The sequence below is a fragment of the Sylvia atricapilla genome, chromosome 1, assembly GCF_009819655.1.
Source record: "Sylvia atricapilla isolate bSylAtr1 chromosome 1, bSylAtr1.pri, whole genome shotgun sequence".
NCBI classification, from domain to species: Eukaryota; Metazoa; Chordata; class Aves; order Passeriformes; family Sylviidae; genus Sylvia; species Sylvia atricapilla.
The window spans coordinates 78,142,465-78,167,461 of record NC_089140.1 but is presented as its reverse complement, the minus strand read 5'-3'; the positions used below and the strand labels follow the sequence as shown (position 1 = coordinate 78,167,461).

Genomic DNA, 24,997 nt, shown 5'->3' with positions numbered 1-24,997 from the left:
ATATTTTGGGAATACCCTGATGAATCTGAGAGTAAAGCTTCTTTGATTCTTTTCTCCCTTCGATACTTGCAACACTGTAAAAAGCAGCACTTCCCAAAGGTATCAGCTGAGAATGAATCTGCAAAGAACTGGAGTGATCAATTAGAGTGACCAATTAGAAAAATAGTAATAGTCACAGTCTTAAACCACAGTCTGTGCTGTTTAAAGATTTTGAGCTTACCTATGCATACTAGATCCATAAAACCATACATTCCATAGCAGATTTGAAAAAGGATGTCCTTTCTTTGCCATACTGCATAAGGGCTGAAGGCTGACCATAGAAGCCAAGTCACACTTGCTACTAAGAACAGAGATCCTAGGATTACAGCAACCATCTGCACTTTCTCAACCAGTGTTATAGTAATGCTTTGCCACTAAAAGAGAAACAAAGTTGTATAAGATAAAAATGTTATTGTCCATGGTTGCACATTCAACTCCACCTTTTCTCCTGAAATCAGAAATTATTTTAATATTTACACATATCTTCATAGGAATTTACTAATATTCTTGATACTGATATTTTATATATCTTTTTACCTATTTCACTGTTAAAGTGAAGCTAGTAGTTGCTTCCCCATTTCCTTCAGTGTCATTATCAATACGATCTAGCTGTGAACTTCTGAAGAGTTAATCATTCTACTTCTGTTTTGAATATGTAGGCAAAAAAATACTAAGTCTTATGAATGGAACTCAGTCTTTCATCTTTGGAGGGCAATGAACAGAATAAAAAAGGAAGAAGACTTTTTCAAATATGTGTTATGTTAGTGTGACAGGTTTCCTTTCCATCCCTCCTTCCTGAAGTGTGAAGCCATTTTCCACTTTCAGGCTTCTCGTCAAAGAAGTTCCAGACATACCAAGGGAGTTGTCTTTCTCTGCATAAACCAGTGTTAACAGCACAAAAATACTCCTGCAACCTAGTGTGGAAGCAACACAAAAACTCAGGAGAAGCCCTGAATATAGATAGCACAAACAATTATTTTCAGTGCACCCCAATTGTGTCCATGTCTTCAGGGAAGACTATGTCTTCCATATGTGAGATGACTCTGGTTTTATGGTGTGACAAGATCTAAATATGAGTGTGTCTACTGACTTCTGTCAAGATAAGAGAAATACAATTCTGTTACAAGAGTCACAAAAACAAAACACAGCATAAGGAATTAATTATTCTAGATTACTCTTAGCATATACTGCTTTTCTTGGACATAATTATCTAAATTACTTTGGTAGACTCCCCACTCCAGCCCCATCACTTCTTCCAGGGCTGGTGTAAAGACTTTGTAGACAGCCATCTTTCCCGTTCCAAATTTTGGAAGTACCTGCCTCCTTCTATAGTTGCAATAGGGATCAAGTAGAGAAAGCTACTGCAATAAGGGTTTTCTTGCCTCTTTTCCCATCTGGCAATAATTTCTCCTTTTACCGATTACTTTTCTAAAGCCTTCTCTTTTTTACAGCTGTTGGGTACCCAGTACTGTATAATCTGTAATAATAAATAATACTGTAATAATAAAATAATAATTCAGGTTGCAAGGGGCTGTGGGACCCCTTTGGTTCAACCTTCTGCTCAAAACATGATCAAGGATGAGATCAGACCAAGTTGCTCAGGGGTTTATTCTGTAACACCTTGAAAACTCCCAAGTATGAAGGCTGTTCAGCCTCTCTGTGCAACCAGCTCCATTTCTTGACTGTACTCAGGTTGAAAAAAGTTTTTCTTCAAAACCACTTTTTCTTATGATCATTCTGATCCTCTTTTGTTTCACTTACACTTTTTTCCCATTAAGTAGCACTGTGAAGAGCCTAGGTGAGCAATAGGTCCTCTGTCCCTTTCTTCTCTTTCAGCTTTCCCATTAACTTTTCTACTGTAGCCTAATATAAATTGTGCAGCACAATTAGTGCTGCATTCCTTCTCTCCTTGCAACCTTCTGAATATAACAGTACAAAAAGATAGATGTATAACAATTTGTAAATTGTCCACCTTGAAATACTATCCATTTATAATGAACTGATTAAATGCATACTAGCTTTTTCATGGAACTTGAGGGTTTGGAATGGGGACTATTCATACTAAATATTACCTTTTTATGGTAAAACAACAATGGATACTCATTTCTTTTGTCAAGTCTTTTTATAAAGGTCAAAGAAAGTCATTAACAAATGATGCATGACAGAACGGTGTGAGCCCTTCATGACTCAGTTCACAGAATTGGAAGTTCAGGACTGAAATTCATTCAACACTCTTTAGACTCCATAGGGTAATGTTTAAACAAAATTATTTTTCATTTCTCAGCTGAAGCTACATAGTGTGACTTGGCAGAAACTGTCAAAAATGCTGTTGGTTATGTATGTCTATCTTTGTTCCTTATCAGTGTGAGACAGACCTGTATTAAATTTCTTTGGAATGCCTGAAATCAAAGTCCATTTACATGAAGTAAAGCTTTAACTGTCACAAAATATTACACTGTCAAATTCACAGAAGCTCACAATAAATTGAAAAGTCTTATATAAATGAAATTAACAGCAGATCTGTCACACTGGAATTTCAGCAATGCAGAAGTTCCTAAACTCACATTCTTACTTACTTACATTTTTTTAACTAAGATTGCTCATAGTTAATCGTCAAAGACAGCAATGAACAAAAGGAAAAGCAATCCAAACATTTGGGATAAATAATATAGCATGCAGTCTAGTACAAAGCTTATCCCCTATTCTTGTGTTGCCTGAATCCCAGTGTCTCTTCCTCAGTGTCAACCATTCCTACCACCCATTTCATGAGGGCTTTTTGTTGGGTTTTCCCAATTCTTTATTTCTAGAAAAACTTGACCTTAAAAAGTTCTAAGAAACATAGATATGATCCTCAACTCTTCCTAGACTCTTCTAAAGAATGTATTCTTGTTATTTTGCTCTTCTCCTGATCTGTCAAGAAGGCAAGCAATTGAATCTCTCAACCTCAATAAAGTCAGTAATTCCAAATATTCAGTATATTAGCACACTATCAAATTACTAGTTACTGAGTACTGAGAAAAAGCACAGCCATTCCAGAGGGTGTGGTTCCTAACTCTCCTGCCTTTAAAAATCAGAGTTAAAAAAACCCACCAAAAAACCAAACCAAACAAACAAACAAAACACCTCCGAAAAAACCCAAAAACCTGAAAACAAAACCAACAAACCAAAACCCCCATCAAAACAATTTAAAAAACCCCATGAACCCCAAAATAGGCTTGAATGTTTTCTTCTATTATCCAACTACTTTAACCTTTGTGGTATTTTCACTGTCTTTGTTCTATGAAAGAAATTTTAGTCCTCTACCTTCTTCAGTATGAAGGTCAGCAATAATCAAGAAATTAAAAAAATTTAGGATATTTTCCTCCCTATTACTGTAATTTGTAAGTTAACCATATTGATGACATTCCATAGTAGATGGGTGAGGAAGGACTGTGTGTGTAAGACAAGGGACATTTAAGTGGCCTAGAAAATTTATGTGAAACTGCTAATGTGCCTCCTTCTGGTGGGCAGTCTGCCATAGGAATCCAGCACCCTAGGAGGGATGGGTTGGGGTGGATTGCTGTTCAGTTCCGACATGTGATGAGCTTGGGGACTCCATCTCCTATCTATGTTGGTCCTTACTGCTAATTGCAGGAAGACTATGGATATTCCTGATGGTTAACTTACCCAAAATGAAATTTTCTCCTCCTTGCCCTTGCCCCTCTCCAGTAAGTTTTAAGGTTGTTTTTGTTTTGTTTTGTTTTGTTTAACGGTCTGAGATTGCCTCTTGGGAAATGAGTGTCTTGGTTTCTTTTCCCATAAATTTGACTGAGCTTGGGTACAAATTATAAAAAAGTGAGCAGATGTTACTGGGACAGGTATATTTTTCACATAAGGAAGGTGGAATTCTGTAGTTACAATGTTATTCACTAGTGGATAGGCTTGGAATCTTCAGTCCTTTCTTAAACATGGCCAGCATTAGACAATGAGATGAACTGCACAGGACTGTATTGTTGGGTTGCTTTGCATTTCATAACAAGGCTTGTGAAGAGGAACTGGAGTTGAGGTCACACCACTTGCTTGTGCCTGAAGTCTCACTCATAGCACAGCTAACACGTGTGAGAATACAACTGAAAGAAACCCAGAAAAAAGAAAGCTCTTTTTAAGAGTAAGATTGTTTTTACAGCATCAAAATCAGTTAAACTTTGATTTCTCAAATGCAATCTTCCTTACTGCATTCACTGTTATTTTATAATCACTTCACCTTTTAATGTCAAATTAATGGCTTACGAGGTCACAAAAATTATATAGTAAAAAATAATTCAGTGATAGTTAATGTTGAGAAATTGCATTCAGAATGTAACAGATTGAATTATCTAACATTGTAAATTGAATGATCACATTTTAGTGTCGTGATTTAAATCCATTATTTCCACTATAGTTTTTCTCATTTTCTTCATATAGCTTGCCTCAAGAATTTTAATTGCTCATGACTGTAAATAATATTATGACTTCCTAATTTGTTTTTGCTATCTGCTGACTATACATTCCACAATCAGTGATAGTTACTTTAGCTAACTATTTAGCTAAGCCAAGTTAAAAAAGATCTGGACAGTATTTTAGCATCATCTTCTGTAAAGTACAAGACCCTAAGAAATAAATATTATGAGAAAGATTGTAATTTTTGCTTAATAACTAGAAATTAAAATGTGAAATATTTTGTATCTAGATAACTATAATAACACTGTAGGATTCAGATATAGTAATTTTTAAAAACCTCATTTAAATTTCTATAAAATATAATCCCACTTCATATTCCTTCCCACCATATCTGTAGTGTTATGATGTAACATGCAATCTCAGTTGCCCATGAAAAAAAAAGCAATTTATTTTAATTTACAATGACAGCAAAAATTTCCTTTGAAAGTGGTATTTTAAACAAAATATAATTATTGCTTCTGATTTTAATGTAATACTGTCTGCCCTTGAAAACTTTCTCATTTTTACTTCTACTGACACTTCATTATGTTTGGTTCTTTTAAATTTTTATTTACCACTAGTCTTCCTCTGATAAATCATTTGGGAGTATAGTACATTAACGGTACTCTAGAGTTCAAATTCTGACCCCAGAAACATTGCTTCTCTTTTCTTCTAAGGTTTCTGTCAAAAGAAAATACAAATATAAGGAAATAATTCCTTATTTTTGAGGTTGAGACTTTCAGAAGCTGAAGGAAACATATTGCTTTAATGGACTAATTGTTAAAGAATAAAGTTAATGCAGTTATGTGCATGTCCTTACTAACATAAAGATGGATAAAATATTCAAAGGTCAGTCATCTTTGAGATAAATCAATATTAACTTGGCCTTGTTTTAATAATGCCTAGTAAAAGCCCATTGATTATGGTATAATACATGGCAGAAAAGTGACCTAAAAAGTACTGGTACTGTACTTGAACTTAGAATACTTTGCATTAAAAACGTCTGCAAAGAAACAATATATAACTACATCCTCAATAAAAGAACATATGAAATTTCCTTATGGCTACCCAAATGTGTATCAGCTTCAGCTGCACCAATTCATAATCCACCAAAATCCCTTAAGCCAAAGAGCTGTTATGGGGTCACCACACTGTATTCTCTCAGAAACAGTTTGTTATGGGCACTGCTGATGGAAACCTCTCGATCCCTTCACTCATTCTGGAATTAATATTTTACATAACAATAACAATAATGCCTGGCTGTGACCTATTGTAACATAACATGATTAACCTGAAGGCATACCAAATATAGAACCACAAAAACCTTTTGTTAGATTGCTCTAATTGTTCAGACCAAGTCTCACAAGAAGAAGTTTTTCCTACTGTCATTCATTATCCATTATAGGATTTGTAATCTGCATAGATATGAATAAAATTCATAAAGAAGCAAAAGAACACACTAAATTAAGTCCAACAAATCATTTTTGAAATGGTTGTTCCTTACTTTATCTTGTTGGTCATCTATGTGATTATATAGTAAGACGTTTTGCAGTAAGCACACACTGACCAAATGATTCAGTATACAAAGATAATTAACTTACTGACCAGGCTGGACAGAAAAAGCATAGTTTTGAGTACACACACATAGACATAAAAATGTCATTTTTAGCTATAGGCTTCTATTTTTATGACTTTTTCTTAAAAGAATTAATGTCACAAAAATTGCGGCACACCATTAAAAGCTGCCTATTTTGATACATTATTAACACACAGAGTGCCTGGAGTCATGATGCCCATTATCTTTTCATCTGACAGAGAGCTCATCAATACAGACAGTTTGGGCTGTACGTAATTTTTCCGTCAGCTTGGAAGGCTGCACCAGTATTTTACTTGGGACATTCTGAAAACATAACATTTACTGTGCAGATCCTGTCCATCTGTGTACCACTCAGACAATTTAGTTGACATTTCCTGGAAGTGTTGACTTACTGCATGCATACAACTGACTGAACATCTACACCTACAATGGCTGCATCTGGAATTTCTGGGTATGCAGAAGCCTGGATATTCTAGTCAACGTACAAAACCTTCACATTCTATTACATTCACCTTTCAAAATCTTACTACTTACTAAGCAGAACAGTTCAGCCTTTTGTCTTTTGATTTTTAAAATCATGTTAGAATCGGGATCTGAGACCACAAACAGAGCTGTGGCATTAGTCTTACATTGTTCTTTCTCTGAGAAATTATCAGGGTCTATTTTTTGCTGATGGCCAAAAAACGAAACGAATTAAGAAAGACTGTGTGACCAGCATGGCAGCTGCCCAAGCAGAGCTCCAGTGCAAATATGCTGACACCCTGGTGTCAGGCTGCAGAGTGTGCCCTGCTCTAGCACCAGTTGGGGCCAGCAGCAGTGGGTGTCCCTTTGGGAGGTGTGCTGGAGCTCTAGGAGCAGGCAAGTAGGTTGAGGAATATTGGAGTAAAGAAAGAGTTCAACTACCTTCCCTGGGACAGGCCCAAAAGGGCAGACAGAATGCATGATATGGAGGATTCCCTATCCTCTGTCCAACAGAATGCAGTGACCTAAAACAGGGGACAAATGGTGACAAGTTCCTACCGAGTGCAGCAGGCAAATCTCTGCAACTCCCTCCCTGCAGAATCTTGGGGTTTTTAACCATGGGTCAATTTACATGACATTGAGCCTACTGGTGACAGACTGAGTACCCCTATTGTAAAGCAGGAAAAGGATCTTTGCTCAGGAGTTTTCAGGGCTCACTGAAAGAGCTTTAAACTAAACTTGAAGGGAAAATGGATAAGGCCATGCTTGCTAGAGATCAGTGTTGGAGGGGCAGAGTGCTATGAAGGTCCTTTGGTCTACCATCTTAATAGAGGCAGGGCTGAAGATCTGTGTCAGCAACAGCACAAGTTACTGATACATTAAGAAAGCACAGAAATGCCTGAAAATGGTCATACAGGAATTAGGGCTTCTCTTCCCAAAAAGGCGGTGGGATCAATAGCCCCACTGAAGTGCATCCACACCAATGCAGGCAGCATGGGCAACAAACAGGAGGAGCTGGAAGCCATTGGGCAGCAGGAAAACTGTGGCATCATGGAAACATGGTGGGATGATTTGCACAACTGGGATGCTGCAATCGATGGCTGCAAAATCTTCAGAAGGGATAGGCAAGGAAAGAGAGCTGGCAAGGTAGCCCTGAATGTTAGGAGCGTTATGATTGTCCAGAGCCTAATGATGATACTGATAGTTGAGTGGTTATGGGTAAAGATTCAGGGGGAAGGATGATGAGGCAGACATCCTGGTGGGAGCTTGTTACAGGCTATCCAAGGAGGATGAAGGTACAGATGAAGTATTTTGTGGGAAGCTGGGAGAAGTCTCATGTTTGCTAGACCTTGCTCTCATGAGGGACTTCAACAAACAAGAACAGATATCTTCTGATATACAACAAAGCAAAGAGGAAACAGTCTAGGAGGGTTCCTGGAGGAAATGAAAAACATGTACAGTTAAGTAAATTATTCCCAAGTTAAATTTTAACTCCTATGAGACTCAACTAACTAAGTTTAGCTTAGTGGCTTAGCTCATCGGTATTTTGCACATTCCATGGAAGTATATATTTGGTGAAAATTAAATTACCATTCTATATGAATAAATAGTAGGAATACTATAAAGTAGGAACTGTTCAATTACTGTTGCAGATGTATTGGAAATACCGAATTTCATTGCAACCGACTGTACTTTTGGTAGCATTATCTGAAAATTAAATATTAATGACTGGAGGAAATTAAAGCCTGCCATGGTTGTCGCAGTCTCTGAAACCTAAAGATGATATGCAAAATTCAGCTGAAAGCTTAGCTCAAACATAGACTGTCCTGTTACGGTCAGATCCACATTCCTGGAAGAACACTGAGAGAAAAAACATTCATTATAACTGCACCAAGGAAGTAAACCTCAGCAAGCTTATAAATGAGTGATATGAAGGAAGTATTAATTTCATGCCATATAGTCACTCAGGAGGGTTAACTACCTTTTGCCTATACAGTTTTGTATTCTGCTTTTTGAACACGAATCAACAGTACCAGAAAGGGCTCTGGAGTTGCTTTTTTTCTTTTCTCCTGGGAAAAGAACTGTCTGTAAATTCTAGCTAAAACTGTTGACAACTTTTAAATTTAAAGAAAATGCTGAGCATGAGGCTAAGATTGTGCAGTTCATGACATTGATGCACTCACCAAATGTATGTAAAAAAATTGCTCAGCATGGAGGGTCAGAGCAAGCATCTTCCACAAATATACCCTGGACACTAGTCACTATACAGAGGGATCATCTGTGCTTGATCATTTCTGTGGATGCCTTCTTTTCTGTCATGTGGGAAGTACTCAAGTATTAATTCTGGCTCCTTTACTGAAACTCACATTTCATTTGCTAGCTTGACTTTCCGAAAGTGCTGGCTAGTCTTTCTCTGTCTTTTTAACTCTATGCATGTATAAATAATTTTTACAACCCATGCAAAAGGAAACACAGAGAGTTTATCTGAGAATATTCCACACCTTAATGGTTGGTCCACTGTCTTATGAGAACCTTGCCTCAAAGCCATTGTTCACCTTAGTTAAAGAAAGGTTTTAAACTTTTGTCTCTAAGGATACTATTTTAATAACTGCGATTTCTGTGTTATTCGGGATATTCAATAGTAGAACTTCTTCCAAGTAATTTATTGGAAAACATCCAGTTCCCATACAATACATAGATGTTCACTGAACCAAAGGGAAAGCAAATGAAATTGATTACTCTATTCACATCATCTCCATAGGGATAAGTAGGGAAATGATTTTAGTATGGTACAAAGAAAACGTTAGGAACTATTTCTGACACTGGCATATTTCATTTGGCTCTAGATGCAGAAAAAGAAGCCATGGAAAGGCTTTAATGGAAAAGAACCATAGAAATTATGTGAAAGTGAAAGAAATTCCATGTAATTGGAATTTTAGAGTTCAAAGTTTCCAGTTCACTGAAAGAAGACTGGAATAGGACTCTCAGAATGTAGATGCACAAACACATTGGACTGGATAAGCACAGTTTAGTTGTAAAGCATAATTTTGTTTAAAGTACATCATAATTATTGCTTCCCACTATCTGCTTCTAGACACTGTATGAATCCAAAGGCATGCAATGAAGTAACATCACCCTGCATTGTCACTGGACTTCCTGCATCCTGCAGCAACATCAGTCAAAGTAGTTGAACAATAGGTCTGGAACAAAGCAACTCCTCACCTTTAGTTAGGAAGATGCACTTTCCCTATTCAGTTTTCTTTCTGTTGCTATATGGCAATGACATGTTTCAGCAGTGAAGGATACAACCTCACCAGAAATCAGCTGAGTACAAATATTGGCCTCAAGAAACATATTCTGGGTTCGGGTTGTTGCCTTGTCTAATCCTGAAGTAAGATAATGTGTATCTTGGACAAAGGTTAGAGGCAGGGTGGTAAGAATACCAAGCTATTGTATGCTGGCATGTAATCATGAAGAAGACAATTCTGGGTTCTGGACTGTATGAAATCTGGCAGAGTCTGCTTCATAAGTCAATTTGAATGTAATTTCTTAGATTAATAAATCAATTAGATTGATTTTGTAGTAATTTAAATTAGCAATAGATCTTCACTTAAAGACTAGTTAGTCATAATTATAAAATTTTAGACTGTAAAATGAATGTGGTAAATAACACACTGTCTGAAAATTTGGCCTCATGGAAGAATTAAGTAATTTATTGATTGTTTTATATATCACACATTATGTATAACTAGAAGGCTTTAAAAATATGCATATTACATTTATAAAAATTAGTATAATTTATTCATGTTTTAATGATTATTAATATTTTTATTATATAGTTGTTTAAATATATATTAAACCGCAAAATTTTAACAGTCCATTGAAAAAGTTTTTTCAGGTACTGCTAAATAATCACAACTACACACTAACAGGTGCTGTTGTTTGAATCAGTACAGAACTTTTTCTAAGAGTTTGGGTAGCCATGTTTTTGATTACTCACTTACTTAGATTCCATTTTTATAAGAACATATAGACTAAGATTCCATTTTTATAAGAACATATAAACTGTAGTGTTTAATTACAGAAAGTGGAAATTTAAATACTATGTATCATCTAATATTATAGCTCTGTTAAAAAAGATAATAGTTGCCTCTACAGTATACACTATACCAGAAACTCTCTATTTCTCTCTAACCATATCATGAATATGTCTGAAATCTCTTGGTGTAATTCAATTAAATTGCACAATATGCTTTTGAAAATTTCCAGCTGTCTGACTTGTTGCACCATGCATCAGCAATCATAGTGCTGCAAGAAGCAATGGCTGCAATACCAAAAACTGTAATATCCATTCATATCACTGTGTTTGAAAATTCTCAAGCTATAAATTGTTCTTGGCTTCATGGTGCTTATATGACTTACACATAACCTACCTACAATCTCTTGCAGCACAAACACAGACATAAAATAAGAATACCATCAGTTTCTCTCAAATACCAAAAAGCACAAAAAAAGAAAAGTATATATATAAGTACATGCTGTTCATATGGAAAACACACTTATGGAAGAACCACTTACTATTCTGCAATTGTAATTTTTTAAGTTTATGACTATAAACACAGTCACATTTTGTTGTTTCTAGACAATAGTCCCCTCTTTACATTCACTAGTTACATATGATGGAGTTATTGCTCTTCTTTTCAGAACAGAAGCTCATAAGATTGTTCTACCTTACAGGCAGCACCGTTTCTGGATTCCCTACTCTTATTTACAGTAATGCTTGAGCTCTGATTAAACTAGTTTGGGGACACTTTTAGAAAAACACCTTAGTGGTCCTGTAAGATAAAAGCCTTGAAATAACATGCTACTCACTTGAAAAAAAAGGAAGAAATTAGGAAGTTCTTTATTCAGAGGGTGGTGAAGCACTGCAACAGCTTGAAGGGCAGGTTAGATGATATTCTAAGCAACCTCATCTACCAGGTGGCATCCCTGCCCATGACAGGGACAATTGGAACTACAGGGTCCTTAAGGTCTCTTTCAACCCAAACTATTCTATGATTCTAGAATTATTTTTCATCTCTGAATGGACAGAAACAGGGAAGTAGATCTTCAAAAGGCCCTGGTTCTGCCACTGTAGTCAGACAAAAATTTCTTGATATCCAGAGTTTGTGGACAAATCATTCTTACATGGATGACATCTAACAAAAAAGCAGATAAGGTTTCTTCATCTCAGATGGATTTCTCGCTTACTCATTAGACTCTGGGAAACATCAAGCCTGTGAGCTGAGAAAGTGCAGAGCATCTAAGAATGGTGACTGCAGACAGAGCTAATGGAATGTCTCAGGACTGTGATACAGGTGATGTAAGATCTCATGGCTCAAAGCACTCAAAGAGCTAAATGGCTCAGACATGTGGTAAAGAGAGGACCTAATACTCTTCTTCAGGTAGGTTTGCCCAGTCAGGCCTGGCTGACTTCCTAATTTATCCAGTATCCAACTCTGAATTACAGAATACTGACTATCATAGGCTAGACCAAAAAAAAAAATCATTAAAATGGCCAGTATACTGACACCAGACAGTTTTTTCCTATGCTATACTGAAGACAACTGTTCTTGTTGGCTTTAATTCAGAGAGGATTCTAAGGGAGAAGAGAGATTGAAAGAATGCATCATTTCTCTAGTCAGTGAACTTGGAATGAAGAAGAAAGGTTATTTTTTTTTGTGACTGTGAAAACAAGCTTAAGCAACTTTCTAATAAAATAGCTTTTAAAATGGCATTTTGTGAATGCCTGCTTATGGTCCACCAAAATGAAGCAGCCTGGACCCTCAACCAACAAGATAACCAAGTCCAGTGGTGGAATCCTCCAGCAGGAAGCTAAGTAGCTGTGACTTTGGATTCACATCCTTCAGAGATGCTGATGGCCACAGTCTCAACAGTCGGATTGCTGTCTTCCAGCACATACAGAATTTTTCTTAAAGCGCTTTTCCTTTAGTGATGAAAATAAACATGATATGCGCAAATTAACTGTCCCTTTGGAAGCATGCAAATTTGGGCGTGAATTTGATTTTGTAAATAAGTTAGCTTTCTAAAGTAATTTTCTTTTTCTTTTCATAAAACATATTCTACAAAACTCACTTCCCCTACAAGAGGGACAGCAGGAAAGACAGGGAGGGAGTCTCTATCAGGGAGTGTAATGAGAGGATGAAGTTCAGCAACTTTAAATTAAAACAGCGTAGGTTTAGATCAGATATTAGGAAAAAATTCTTTGCAGTGAGAGTGGTGAGACACTGGAACAGGTTGCCTAGAGAAGTGGTGATGAAAACAGAGAGTGACACTGGGACAAAGACTTTGCTCCTTATCCACACTTCAGATATGCTCATGCAGGATTGGAGGATATAGCAGTGCAGGAATTCTAGATGATTTTAAAGTAAACAGGTTGGAAGCCTGTGTCTCTGAACCTAAACAAGGAAGGAAGAATTTTGAAGTTTATCTTAAGGATCTGACGCATGAGATTTGCGCAATGAAGACAAAGACTCACTTGTCTCACCAAGACATCTGGGAATACTTAAACTATTGAAACTGCTTTGTATTCTAAACCAATCTAGACTAGAAGACTGAAGTCCTTAGATCTTGTAGGTTTAATTGCTGGGGCTAGGGTCACCCAATTGTATCACTGACATCTCCAAAAGCAGGAGGGAAAGGCCCAGGGGAAAGATAAGCTTTTAAAATTCCAACAGCCATGAATTATTCCTACTGAATGTACAATAGATTTTCCACAAATTTCTGAACACAGTCAAGTACATGGCATCGATTCTCAGTGAAGAAACTCTGAAGTAGGCACATTTCCATAGCACAACCAGCAATTTCACATATTTTCTAGATTTTTAACCAAGGCTATAGAAAGGAAAGGACAGGCTGAAGTAGAGAATTTTGAAATCCCAGAAATAGGATCATAGAATTTTAAAGTTGCAAAAGATTTCTAAGATCATCAAGTCCAACAATTGACCTAGCATAATTCCATTCAGCACTAAACCATATTCCCAAGTGCCACATCTGCACGCCTTTTGAATACTTCCAGATATGGTGATTTCACAACTTCCCTGGGCGGCCTGTTTCAATGCCTGACCACCCTTTCAATGAGGCAATTTTTGCTAATGTCCAATCAAAACCTCCCCAGGCACAACTTGAGGCCATTTCTTCTTGTCCTATTGCTTGTTCTTCACTTCGGAGTAGAGGCCAAACCCACCTCACACAGCCTCCTTTCAGGTAGCTGTAGAGAGCCATGATGCACCCATGAATGCATTTCTACAAGATGTAGGTCTTTTTCCTTGAAAAAAGGTCTTTTCCATAAATTTGACAGATACCAGAAAAGCATCAGTTATTAATCAAATTTCTGTTTGGTGCAAGCATCCAGAAGGCAATGAGTTTTTTTCCTTTTTCCTTGGAAAAATAAGTACTTTCCTTGAAGTAGTTAACCCACTATTTAATAAAGTAAAGATAATGCCTTGCCTCTTTAAATCTATATTATATGTCTTACAACTAGATCAGGATGACACTTGTAATTAAAAAATTACTTCCAAGTACCATTCACAGTTTACATTGCACTGCTTTCTCACACTATTCTAGCAGTCAAACTGCCTTGAGCACAGTCTGCATATCTCACAAAATAAAAACAGAAAGAAATTGTTTTTTTAAGAAGCTACAGAAAATAAAAGAGTATCATATGAGGGGCACACACCCACATACTTTTAATACTGTTCTTTTTTTAAAGTATGCTCCCTTTTTTAAATTTTGTATTCTACTTGATTACCTTAGGATATACTTAGAAGTCTGACAGAACTGCTAAACTGCTTGGCTTTCTCTGTAATCACCCATATTCCTTCCTGATGGCTTCAGCTCCCATTTGACGTCTGCTCTGGCCTCCTAAGATAAATTTAATTTCTTCTCATAACTTACAAATACGCTTCGGTATTTGTAGTCAATATCTAGTATTTTGTTACTAGTTCTTCTCTATCCCTACACAACTATCACTGTGGTAATAGAATCAGTTCCTTTGTTCACTTACAATTCTTCATTATTTCATGACTTTCAAATCATTGTTACTTATGATATTCTTCCATCCCCTGTTCTCTCTCACCTGTCATTAATTATCAACTATATCCATTTTTCTAAAGCTTCTAGGACTTTTTTCCTCCTTTCCACTGTAATGTCCACTTTGCACTCCTTGAGCTCTGTATGCTAACAGCCAAATATTCAGCTCCTAGTGTGCTAACAGTGCACCAGTGGCCTGCTCATTTGCTATGTGAAAGATGTGCTTTCTCACCTGGATGGCCTACCAAATGTTTTTCTCAAGCTAAACTGACTTTTATCTCCACAACTTTTTGCTGCCTTTATTTGCCAGTTTTCTACACCTTTTATTTCCATGTCTCTCCATGTATTAATTACAAGAAAACAAAGAAAACACAACATGAAATTCATATTGGACAAGGAAGTTTGAACAAGAGATAAGGGACAAATCTATGGTACACTAGCTCTGGTACCATGCCCCCTGGTAGACTAGCCATTTCTAACTATCTCATCAGAATTTTCTCTCTGATGCCTTCCATTTTTTGCATTTCTGTTTTTTAAGTTGGTGATGATATTTTTACCCTCTTTTTCTGTACTCTGCACCACTGACACTTAGTTACCCAAATCTCTTTTCAGTCTCTTTTACCTTCAGATCTTTAACAGAAAGTAGACAGAGGACAGAAAATACATTTTGCCTTTCCCACCACAGAAAAAATCCTCAACTGCTCTCTCCAACAGCTCTGTTATCCTTTTGTTTCTACACTTATTAAGCATGCTACTTAGAACTGGTCATAATCACCATCCATACAGTGCAGCCACTTAGATGACTGTGAGTGCATCAGATTAAAAGGTCTATCTTGTCTAGTAAATTCTCCCTAGAACTGGCCAAAAGCAGATGCTTACAAAAAAAAAAAAAAAAAAAAAAAAAAAAAAAAAAAAAGTGTGAGAAGTACAGATACTATATCTATATTGATGACTGAAATCTACTTTTCTGTTTCAGATTTCTCGCTCCTAAAAACTAAAACTAAACTATCAAAACTAAAGTATTAGTCTGCTTCTACCACTTTTTGTACAGATTTTACCATTCAGTAAAATCTCTAGGATTTTCCTGTCCCAGCCTTCCTCAAGCAGTATAGATTTGTCTCTCCAATACATGAATTTGTTCTTGAAATGATCTTAGATTTACCAGGAATAATCTTAAATTTAAATATATATTTGGATCCTCCTCTTCTCATTATTTTTAAAACTTGCATGTGCTTTGTATGCAGCATACCTAAGACTATTCATACATAAAAAATTAATTTCTCATCATAACTTTTGTCTTATGTCTTAATTACTGTAACACAGTTTTTAAGCTCATGACAAAACCAATTTTCTCAGCAAGTACAAAATTGCTTCAAGTACAATTCTGTTTATTCCACTACTTTGATCATGTTACTGGCCTTCTTTCTCCTCTATTATGGACTCTCTTCTCCATCACATGAAATTAAAGACTTGATTTGATCTTTTTAAGTCCTTCCGGGCATTTATTGACATATTAATTACCTTCTAATGACTACTCAGGCATTGAATCTCACTTCCATTCAGTTCATGATACCTATCTCAGCCAAGTGTTTTACTTTCCAACAGCCTCTGCACAGTGCCTTCACATTCAAAGGGTGCTTGCAAAACTTCATTATTTTCTTTTCAAAAGGCCTCTTAAAACACATCCCATTTGAGATGCCAAAAACTCAGTTATAATTAGAAATGGCTAGTCTACCAGGGGGCTTGATACCAGAGCTAGTGTACCATAGATTTGTCCCTTATCTCTTGTTCAAACTTCCTTGTCCAATATTGGAACAATCCTTTTTGTTCTTTTTTGTCCACTGACATATGGAATAGCACAATGTATCCTTCTGGATCTTCAGTACAGGGAGAGACAGTAATAATTGTTCTTGGTATATTGTGCAGTTCAGAATGCATAATTGGAGATTTTAGCCTTTTCCCTTTCCCCTTCTTAGTTATGCCTAGAAGAATTTAATGTTGTCATCCAGCTGAGCATAGTCATAAGCAAAAACTTTTACTCAACATTTACTACAGAATTCTTCCTGGACACTGGCCTCCATACTGAAGTATCTGAAGAACTTGACTTTTGCACTTTTAAATGTAATATGCATTCACATACCTGCATCCGCTACACAGTTTTGCTCGTGCTGATCTGGTTGACACCAATGAGCTTTCTCAAATGAGTGAATAGTACACACATTAACAAAATTTGGAAAAGTGAAACCTTAACTTTTGAAAAGTACCACCTTAATTGTTTTCTATTTTAAGAAATTAAGCCTAACAAGTAAACATTTACTTTTTAAAATAATTGTTGTGATTTTTCTGATATCAGAAAAGGTGTTGAACTGCCACACAGTTAGGTTTTAAATTAGCACATCCATCTACTGCATTGCTTTGGGAATAGGTCCATTTCACTAAAGTAGCAGAATATAATGTTTCAGTGAACAGTATTTATTAAACAGCTAACGTAACGTTATTTTATGACAGACTATGCCAACAGTCTAGAAAAGGCTACTATCTAAATATCTTTACTGCTCACTTATAGAAGTGATAGGTTTTAGCACCAAAGTGCTAAATATTCTCAACCATGATTCTATTCCACATTCTATTCTCTCATGATTCTATTCCACTTTTAAACATTATTTCTAAATCTTTCTAAATCTTCTAAATCATTATTTCTAAATATTCTTATCACTAAAGAGCACTGACACTGTTCAATACACGTTCATACTTAAGTGCAAGTGAACTAATCTCCTAACATCATAAAAATTAGATAGCACGAATAAAAACAAAATACTTTATTTTTTTTTTAGGAATATTTTTCCTTTAGGAAGGAAATCTGTACAGATTATAACCTTAACAAACCAATAAAAAATATTCATTTTTGTGTCTCTTTTTTCTTTTTGTTACTGTCAAATATAATTCTAAATGGGTTCAATTTCCAAGTCATACATTTGAAGTTTCTCTCTCATTTTTAAGTCTTTTCAAAAAAACCTTCAAAAAATCCCTGCCCAAAGCAGTATTTGTTCCAGATCCCCTCATTATAGTTTGAAGGGGAAGAAGGGAATTTTCTAGTTATTAACATAGCCCTGCCTATTACTGGATTAAATTCCACCCTGTCAATAGAGCAAGTCCAACAACATGAACATCTGCTTTCACTAATGGACTAGAGCAAGGTTAAATATGTCTTTTTGATATGATCCTAAGAAGGATACTGAGAAATTCCAAATCTCTGTTATAACATATCAAATATCATCAACTTGTTTGTATGTTCATCTTCCACTGTCAGCCATTGGGTTAATTAGTTGCTTTTTGGTTTTTGGGTTTGTTTTTTTTTTAAGTTTATTCCTATAATAAAATCTATGCGTTTCGAGGATTAGATTCTTAAGAGTGAATTATGTAGTAGTTACTGAAACTGGAACTGGAACCATGACACTGGAAGACTTTCTATCGGAATAGAAATATTCTGTTTCTTGAATGTACTGCCCCAAAAGAGGCATCCCTTGGATTTACTTTGCCTTCCATGGAGCAACAGAAACCACAGAACACGTTAGAAATTAAGTGGAATATTTACATCTGTTCCAGTATTCTGAATGAAAACATGGAAAAATCTCTTCCTTTTTAAGTCCCTACACATTGTTACATTCCTTAAATACATGAGGTGAAAGCAAACATGAAAAGCTGGTGTAAATCTGCGTAGACCTCAGCGTCAATACAACAGGTTTGCACAGACCTGGTGTAAATCTGCATTTACCTGAAAAAAGCTGGTTTTGTAAATAGCACCAGTTTTGTCTCCTAGAAAATGGCCTACAAAGTTCTAATAAGTAAAAGACTGGTAGAGAGAATCCTGGGAAGATGGACTGAGGCAGATTACTGGATGTTCAGAGAGTAAACTACTCTTCTCCAAATTTTGTAAATAATATAATGCTAAAGTCCTGCTTTTTAGGGAACTTTTAAGTACATTGACTACTTCAGCTGAAGATGTTTAAAATTCCTTCTGTATGGAAATGGTCTCACCCTTAGCTTCTTGCCAAAACTAACCAAAAAGTCACCATAAAAAAAGCTTTTGTGTAGTGTAGAAAACGACTCAGGACCTGTCCAAAAGTTTAAGCCAAGACAGTTGTTAAAAACAGCCAATACTAATCCAGTCAAGAATACGGGAGAGGAGTGAGGGCATTTTAACAGTGATTCCCCTTACACAGATAACTGCAGTTTGAAACTTCCTTTTAGATTCTGTTACTACAAGAGGAATATTCTGCATAGGAGACTGAGAAAGGTACTGCTGTGTTCCCTCAAAGGGCTTGGATGATCTATGGGTGTCAGGAATTGACCTCAGGATTGTATGTCTAACTTACTATTTGAGTTGCAACTCCATGAAATCTTTTTGTATGCTATTTTGTCAAGAAAGAAAGGACAGACTTAAATGACTTACCTAAAAAATGGAAGTTGAGATAAGGAAAAATCAAGTATTAAGCTATTGAATGGGAAACATGAATCTGGGTTCTTTTCTTCCTCCTTCCCCCAAAAAAAGAAAGAAAGAAAAAAAAAAAAAAGTGACAACTCATGCAGTGAATGACGTTTAACTTCTGTCTCTTCAGTTTCTTTTTACTTCCCTTGTAAGCTTGGCCAAACTTTGTTGCCTACTGTGTCATCTACTGACTCCTCTTTGCTTCTCTTCTTCACAGAAACTGAATACTTGTTCTTCAAGCTTGAGCTTGATTCTGCTGTCCACTGATAGGTATCTAATGACATTTCACATGTCCTTTAATATCCACTTGGCCTCCACCTGCAGTTCCAGAGTCCCTCATAAGTTCTGTCATATCTGCTATTCTGTTTATTTACTTAGGCTACCTTGGAACATCTCAAATAGTACTAGATGCTTCTTTGCACGACACTGTGTCATGTCTTTGCTGTCTAACAACTATTTTCAGATACTCTAATTGCAAACTATTGCTATTGTAATCTTGGCTAAGAAAAGGATGAGATTGCTATGGATATGCAAGAAATAAAGATTTTTAAAAGGTTAAAAAAAGCCCAAAGGATCAAACCATGTTTGTGTAGAATCAAAATCTAGCACCTTAATTTTCTGGAGTGTTTTACAAATCTTTTATTTTATTACATCATAAAGCTTCTCTCCAGGAAATTTTACCAAATTTTTCCTTGGAAGACTTATAAAGGAAAAAAAATTGAAGTCCATTGGTTCTGTAAGTACTTGCCCCTAATCTGAACAGCTGTAAGCAAATACTCCAGATATTCTGTATACAAGGAATGCTTATCACGTTCACACAACTGCCATTACCATCCAACCATGTCTTTTCTGTAAAACTCCAATCAAACACAGGCACAGAAAAATGACCTGAGTGCTCTGGCCTTTGAGAGTTTCATCATCTCTGAGTTCTTAGGATCAAAACTAAAAAAAAGATACAATTATCTTACTAAATGTGTTCCTCAGATGTTATAAAATACAATTTCCAGGATGGAATTTAAAACCTCTAAAGAATTCTGATATGCAAAGTGGTATTAAGGCTTCCCTAAGAGATCTGCTGGAGCTTTGAGTTTCTCCCCCCACCTCTCCCTGAACATGCTACCACTACAATGCTCTTAACTTCCAGTTCATGTTTCTGAAACATGATGTCACTGAAATGGAGCTGTGGAAAAAGTACCTGCACATTTCAGCTTCTGAAACAGCTACTGGTGGACAGAACTTTCAGAGTGTTCTACTGCTCTGAATTGTGCCAAGACTGAAAAGTCACCTCCTACATTTTTACAGAAGACAAATATACAAACAACAGAAGCTTTCTCTGCCTCTCCCCTCTGGACCCTAAGCTTGAAGAAAGAACAAAATCAACCTTTGAGCGAGTCTTTAAAAAACAGTGAAGACATGTTTAAAGTTTAGAAAGTGAATCTGGGAATTCCAAGTTCTCTGTCACATCTCAGCATGATTTAACTACTTACAGAATTTACCAGCCTCTAAAGACCATTTCCACAGCAAGCTAAAAACTAGAAGAACATAACAGAACCAAATCACTACACCTTTTAATACGTAACTGGTCTTAAAAACCAACTTCAAGTGGGTGGAAGTGCTAGCTGGTGAGGCATATAGGATCTTCTGCTGTATTTTCCAGAAACCTTGGAAGTAAAAGTAAGAATCATTTTGTTTAAAAAAAAAAGTCTGAAAATACATGTTTTTTTTTTTTTTAAAGAACGGATTACCTGACAAGGCTTTTTCATTTTAATGGCTATAACATGGTATCTGTAACAGCAGAGTTCACAGGTCCATGACCCTCTTTCACTTATCCACTTTAACAGGCAAAGCTGATGCGTGTATCGTACTGAGCCATCGCAGCGACAAGGGTTTAACAATTCACCCTGGAAAGGCAATACAGAAACATCAACTTTAAAGGAACCTTTCATGTACATGTACACTCAATACCAAAATATTTAGGGGTCTTGTAACAACAACCTGGTCTCAGTTTCACTATGTGAAAAAGCATGTGTTTTTGGCTATGAAATACTCAAAAATGTCTAAAAAATACCTAGCTCCTTCTGCTGAGAAAAGCCAGAAAGCTGTCTACACATGTTCACAAACTTATGTGAAACAACTTATATATTACCATGCATTAAACAACAGCACCACGAGCCTTTTCAAATACCTCCAAAGGTACCAGAAGTGGTTGCATACATTCCTCCAACAGATATTTGCAGTCATCCCTCAGAAAGAAATGTGTGACGTCACAATTCCAAGAGAACCTTGCTTTTGGAGCACGGCTCTGTGTTGTCCAGCTAGCCAGCTGTCAGGCAGGACCTTAAATAATTTAACTAGGCGCTTCCCACAGTAGTTTCTGTATTATATAAATCAGCTATTCTTTTCTTTCCAACTCCAAGACAAGCAACAAAATGCTAGTTACAGTTCCATTGCTGACATTATGCCCCATAATGTCACGACAGTGATGACACTTGGAGGTCCTCTCAGCATTACCTGTAAGCTAACACTCTCATTTTAAAGTCTAACAGGAACCTGAGAAATTCGTGTTGTGTAGAGTCCCTCAGAGGTGAACCAGGAAGCGCGAGCGCCAGAGGACACCCAGCGTGCGAGCCAGACACGGCAAAATCCCTGGATTCTCCCAAAGCCCTGCGCCGGCTCAGGCTCGCCCCAGGCGTTTGCCACGACCAGCCGGCACAGCGGCAGCCGCGGCTCGCACAGGCGGGAGGGCGATTCTCGCCGGGGAGAGATCAGCACCAGGGACAGGGCTCGGCCCCGGAGCGGAGGGCGCGAAGGTGCGCGGGGTGCCGGCCGCCCGCCCCCGGCGCCGCCGCTCACCTGCTCGGGGCCCTGGAAGCAGATCTTGCAGATGGGGCCGGCCCCGCCGGCGTGGCCGCCGCTGCCGCTCTCGCTGCTGCTGCACACCGAGCGCGTCTCGGGCTTGTCGCCGCCGGCGGCCCCGCTCTCCGAGCCGCTCCTCCGGCCCTCTCCCTCCTCGGGGGTGTCCCCGCTCGCCTCCCCCGCCCCGGCCGGCAGCTCCAGCGGGGCGGCGGCGGCTGGCGGCGGCTCCCCGGCAGGGAGCACGACGCTCCCCGAGGCGCAGTTCATGCCCCGGGGCGCCCGGTCCCCCGGGGCGGGGACGGCCCGGAGCGGCGGATGGCTGCGGGCGGCCGCGAAGGTGACCCGGCTCGGCCGCTCCCTCACGGCCCGGCGCTGTGCGAGCGGCGGCGCGCGGGGCCGCGGGCGGCGGGGCGGGGCGGGCGGCACGCGCGGGGGGACGGCGGGAGGGAGGCAGGGAGAGAGGGAGGGAGAGAGGGAGAGGGAGAGAGGGAGGGAGGGAGAGAGGCAGGGAGAGAGGGAGAGAGAGAGAGGGAGAGAGAGAGAGGGAGGGAGGGAGACAGGGAGGGAGGCGGGCGCGGGTCCGGCACCGGGCACCGCCGCCCCCGCACCGCTCCGGGGGAGCCGCCGCCCTCCCCGGCGCCCTGGCGCCTGCCCAGCCGGGCGAAACCCCTGCCCCTTTCCGGGACGAAAATCCCTGCCTGCTCTGCCGCCTGCCCCGCGGCGTTCCTGCCCTCAGCGCCGGCTTCCCCCCGGCGGCCGCGGCCCCTGCCCCGCCCCGCGGGCGCTGCCTTTCCTTCCCCTCGCGGCCACCTCCCGGCCCTGATCCCGGCGCCCAGGGGGCTCCTCAACCACGGGCCGCCAGCGCCGCAGGATGCGGCCCTTCAGGGGACGCCTACGGATCTTTCTGCTTTATCGGGGTTTTGGCTGCAGGAGGTTGCAGAACGAATATTCAACAGTTGTTCTTTGGGTGTGAAACGGTAGCTCTCCCAGTCTTCGGTGGCAGTTTTGTTTTTTTCTTTTTTCTTTAATTCATTACATCACCTCATTTTCAAAATTAAATCTGCTAAAAGCATCACGATCAAATACCTTCTAAAAAAATCCTCGGCAGTTAGAAATTCTTTAAAGTTTGGCTGGGGCTGCTGGAGGAAAGTAGGTGTGAATTTCAGCATCAAGTATGACACCAGTGCACATTTGATCTCGTGAAGATGACAGCAACTGTCTGCGCAGGGAAGGAGAGAGAAATAAAACCTAAAAAAACCACCCCCAAAACAAAACAAAAAAACCCCCAACAATTGCGAAGCCATATGCTTTTCCATAGCCTCATTTAGATCCAAAGTGTGATGAAATCACACGCCTTCCTCATTGGCCACTTATATGTAGTCTCAAGATGAGGGAGTACTTGATGAGCTCAGCCAGTGCCTTCACTGGCTGTGTTGTGATAGTAGTGGCTTTCTTGGTGTGGATATTTATCAGAACACCGAAGCAGCACACAGAACCAAAGCAGCACTCCTCAGCCCACGATCTCACAGCACAGCTCTCAAGCTCTTCAGAGAGGCTTGCAGAGGATATTCCAACCACCTGGTCCGACCTTTCGGCCTGGCTAGAGACCAGCTCAGCAATGTGCTGTTGGCAGAAAAGCATCAGACCCATATTGCAGGAGAGTGACATTCAAACCAGTTGGGGCAAAGTGCTGTTAAAGCAATTTCAGTCCCTCTAGAGTCTGTGTCTATTATGGAGGCCATGCAACAGATATATTAAGGGCAAGGAACATCAATGCTATTTACAGTATTGCTGTAAAAAAATGTGCATTCAGAGGCTGACTTCTCATAGTGGAATAAGAAGTATCATTATGACTTTTCTCATCAGCCACTAATTCTGACTCTCATGAAAATCTATTTTTCTGGCAGCTCTAGATTAGCTAAATCAGTGGTGGCCATTTAGCTTGGCCTTAGAACAAGATGCTACAATCCTAAAATTACACTTGTTCGCAAGGTGGTTGTTAAATAGGTAAATAACATGGTTTTGTCCAGATTTGATAAGGTAAAGCAAAAAAAATGGCACATCGATGGAGATTTTGATGAATAGCAGATGCTGTGGAATTAGGAAATTCTCTGCATATAGTTTTTGTCATAGCAATGTAATACCTGAAGGGGTTGCCAGAGAGGCTAAACAAAAGTGAAGACAGAACTAATCAAATAGATTATTTCTACAGAAAGAAGAAGTAATCACAAAAAATGACGGGGGAAAATAGTGTCAGAACAAACAGATGAGTCAAAAATACTGGGTAGAAGAGAACTAAAGCAAAACCAGAAGGAAAAGACAGTGGAACTAAAGAAGTGAAGCAAGAAATGAATACTAAAATGTTACTCAACCATATCTGAGTAATACAGCATGCCCTTGCCCTTTGCTGTATGTGGAGGTTTATGCCATTTTTCTCTCTCTTCCTTTTGTTTGTCAGCAAAAGTTCAGTAAGTGACATGGCTTTTGGAACGGCTATAAAAAGAAGATAAAAATGTCAACACAGAAATGGAATGACTTCTTAGTGACAGAAAAAGACAGAAAGATGTGACTGTAGAGAATAATAGACTGCTTTAAGAAGGTCAATCTTTTCTACCTAATCTTGCCTGAAATAAATATATAACATGACTCTTAAAAGGAAAGACATCTGACATGAATCAGAATCATTTTTTTCACACATATGTAATTATGTTGGAGAGCTGATTGTGAGTGGGTATTTCACAGACGTGAGTTTTTCAATACATCACCTGTTTGCCTGTCTACCAACAGCTACTGGCACGGTGGCTAAAACAAAATTACAAAGATTATTGATTCCTGCGCTTCAGAGAGCATTGGAATTGTTTGGCATGCTGGGGGTGGGAGGAGATGCCAACAAAAGAGCAGAAGGGGTGGAGAACATTCTGTAACACAGCCTCCAACCGAAGCAGTGTTCAGCCTTCTGCTGAGCGAGAGAGGAGGACTGGAGCCAAAATCCAAAGATTGAAACA

The 24,997-nt window shown here is 38.6% G+C and overlaps 1 protein-coding gene across 1 annotated transcript in view; it reads right to left on the bottom strand.

Moving 5' to 3' along the window:
• MARCHF11 (membrane associated ring-CH-type finger 11) overlaps positions 1 to 22,259 on the bottom strand; it is a 29,726-nt gene extending 7,467 nt beyond the window's left edge. Inside the window, exons 1-3 of the mRNA XM_066330718.1 lie at positions 21,990 to 22,259; positions 20,882 to 21,037; positions 221 to 413 (exon numbers count right to left, since the gene is read on the bottom strand). Coding sequence (XP_066186815.1) covers positions 221 to 413; positions 20,882 to 21,037; positions 21,990 to 22,259 — 619 coding nt within the window. The remainder of the gene's footprint in view (positions 1 to 220; positions 414 to 20,881; positions 21,038 to 21,989) is intronic.
• Between the last annotated feature and the right edge of the window lie 2,738 nt (positions 22,260 to 24,997).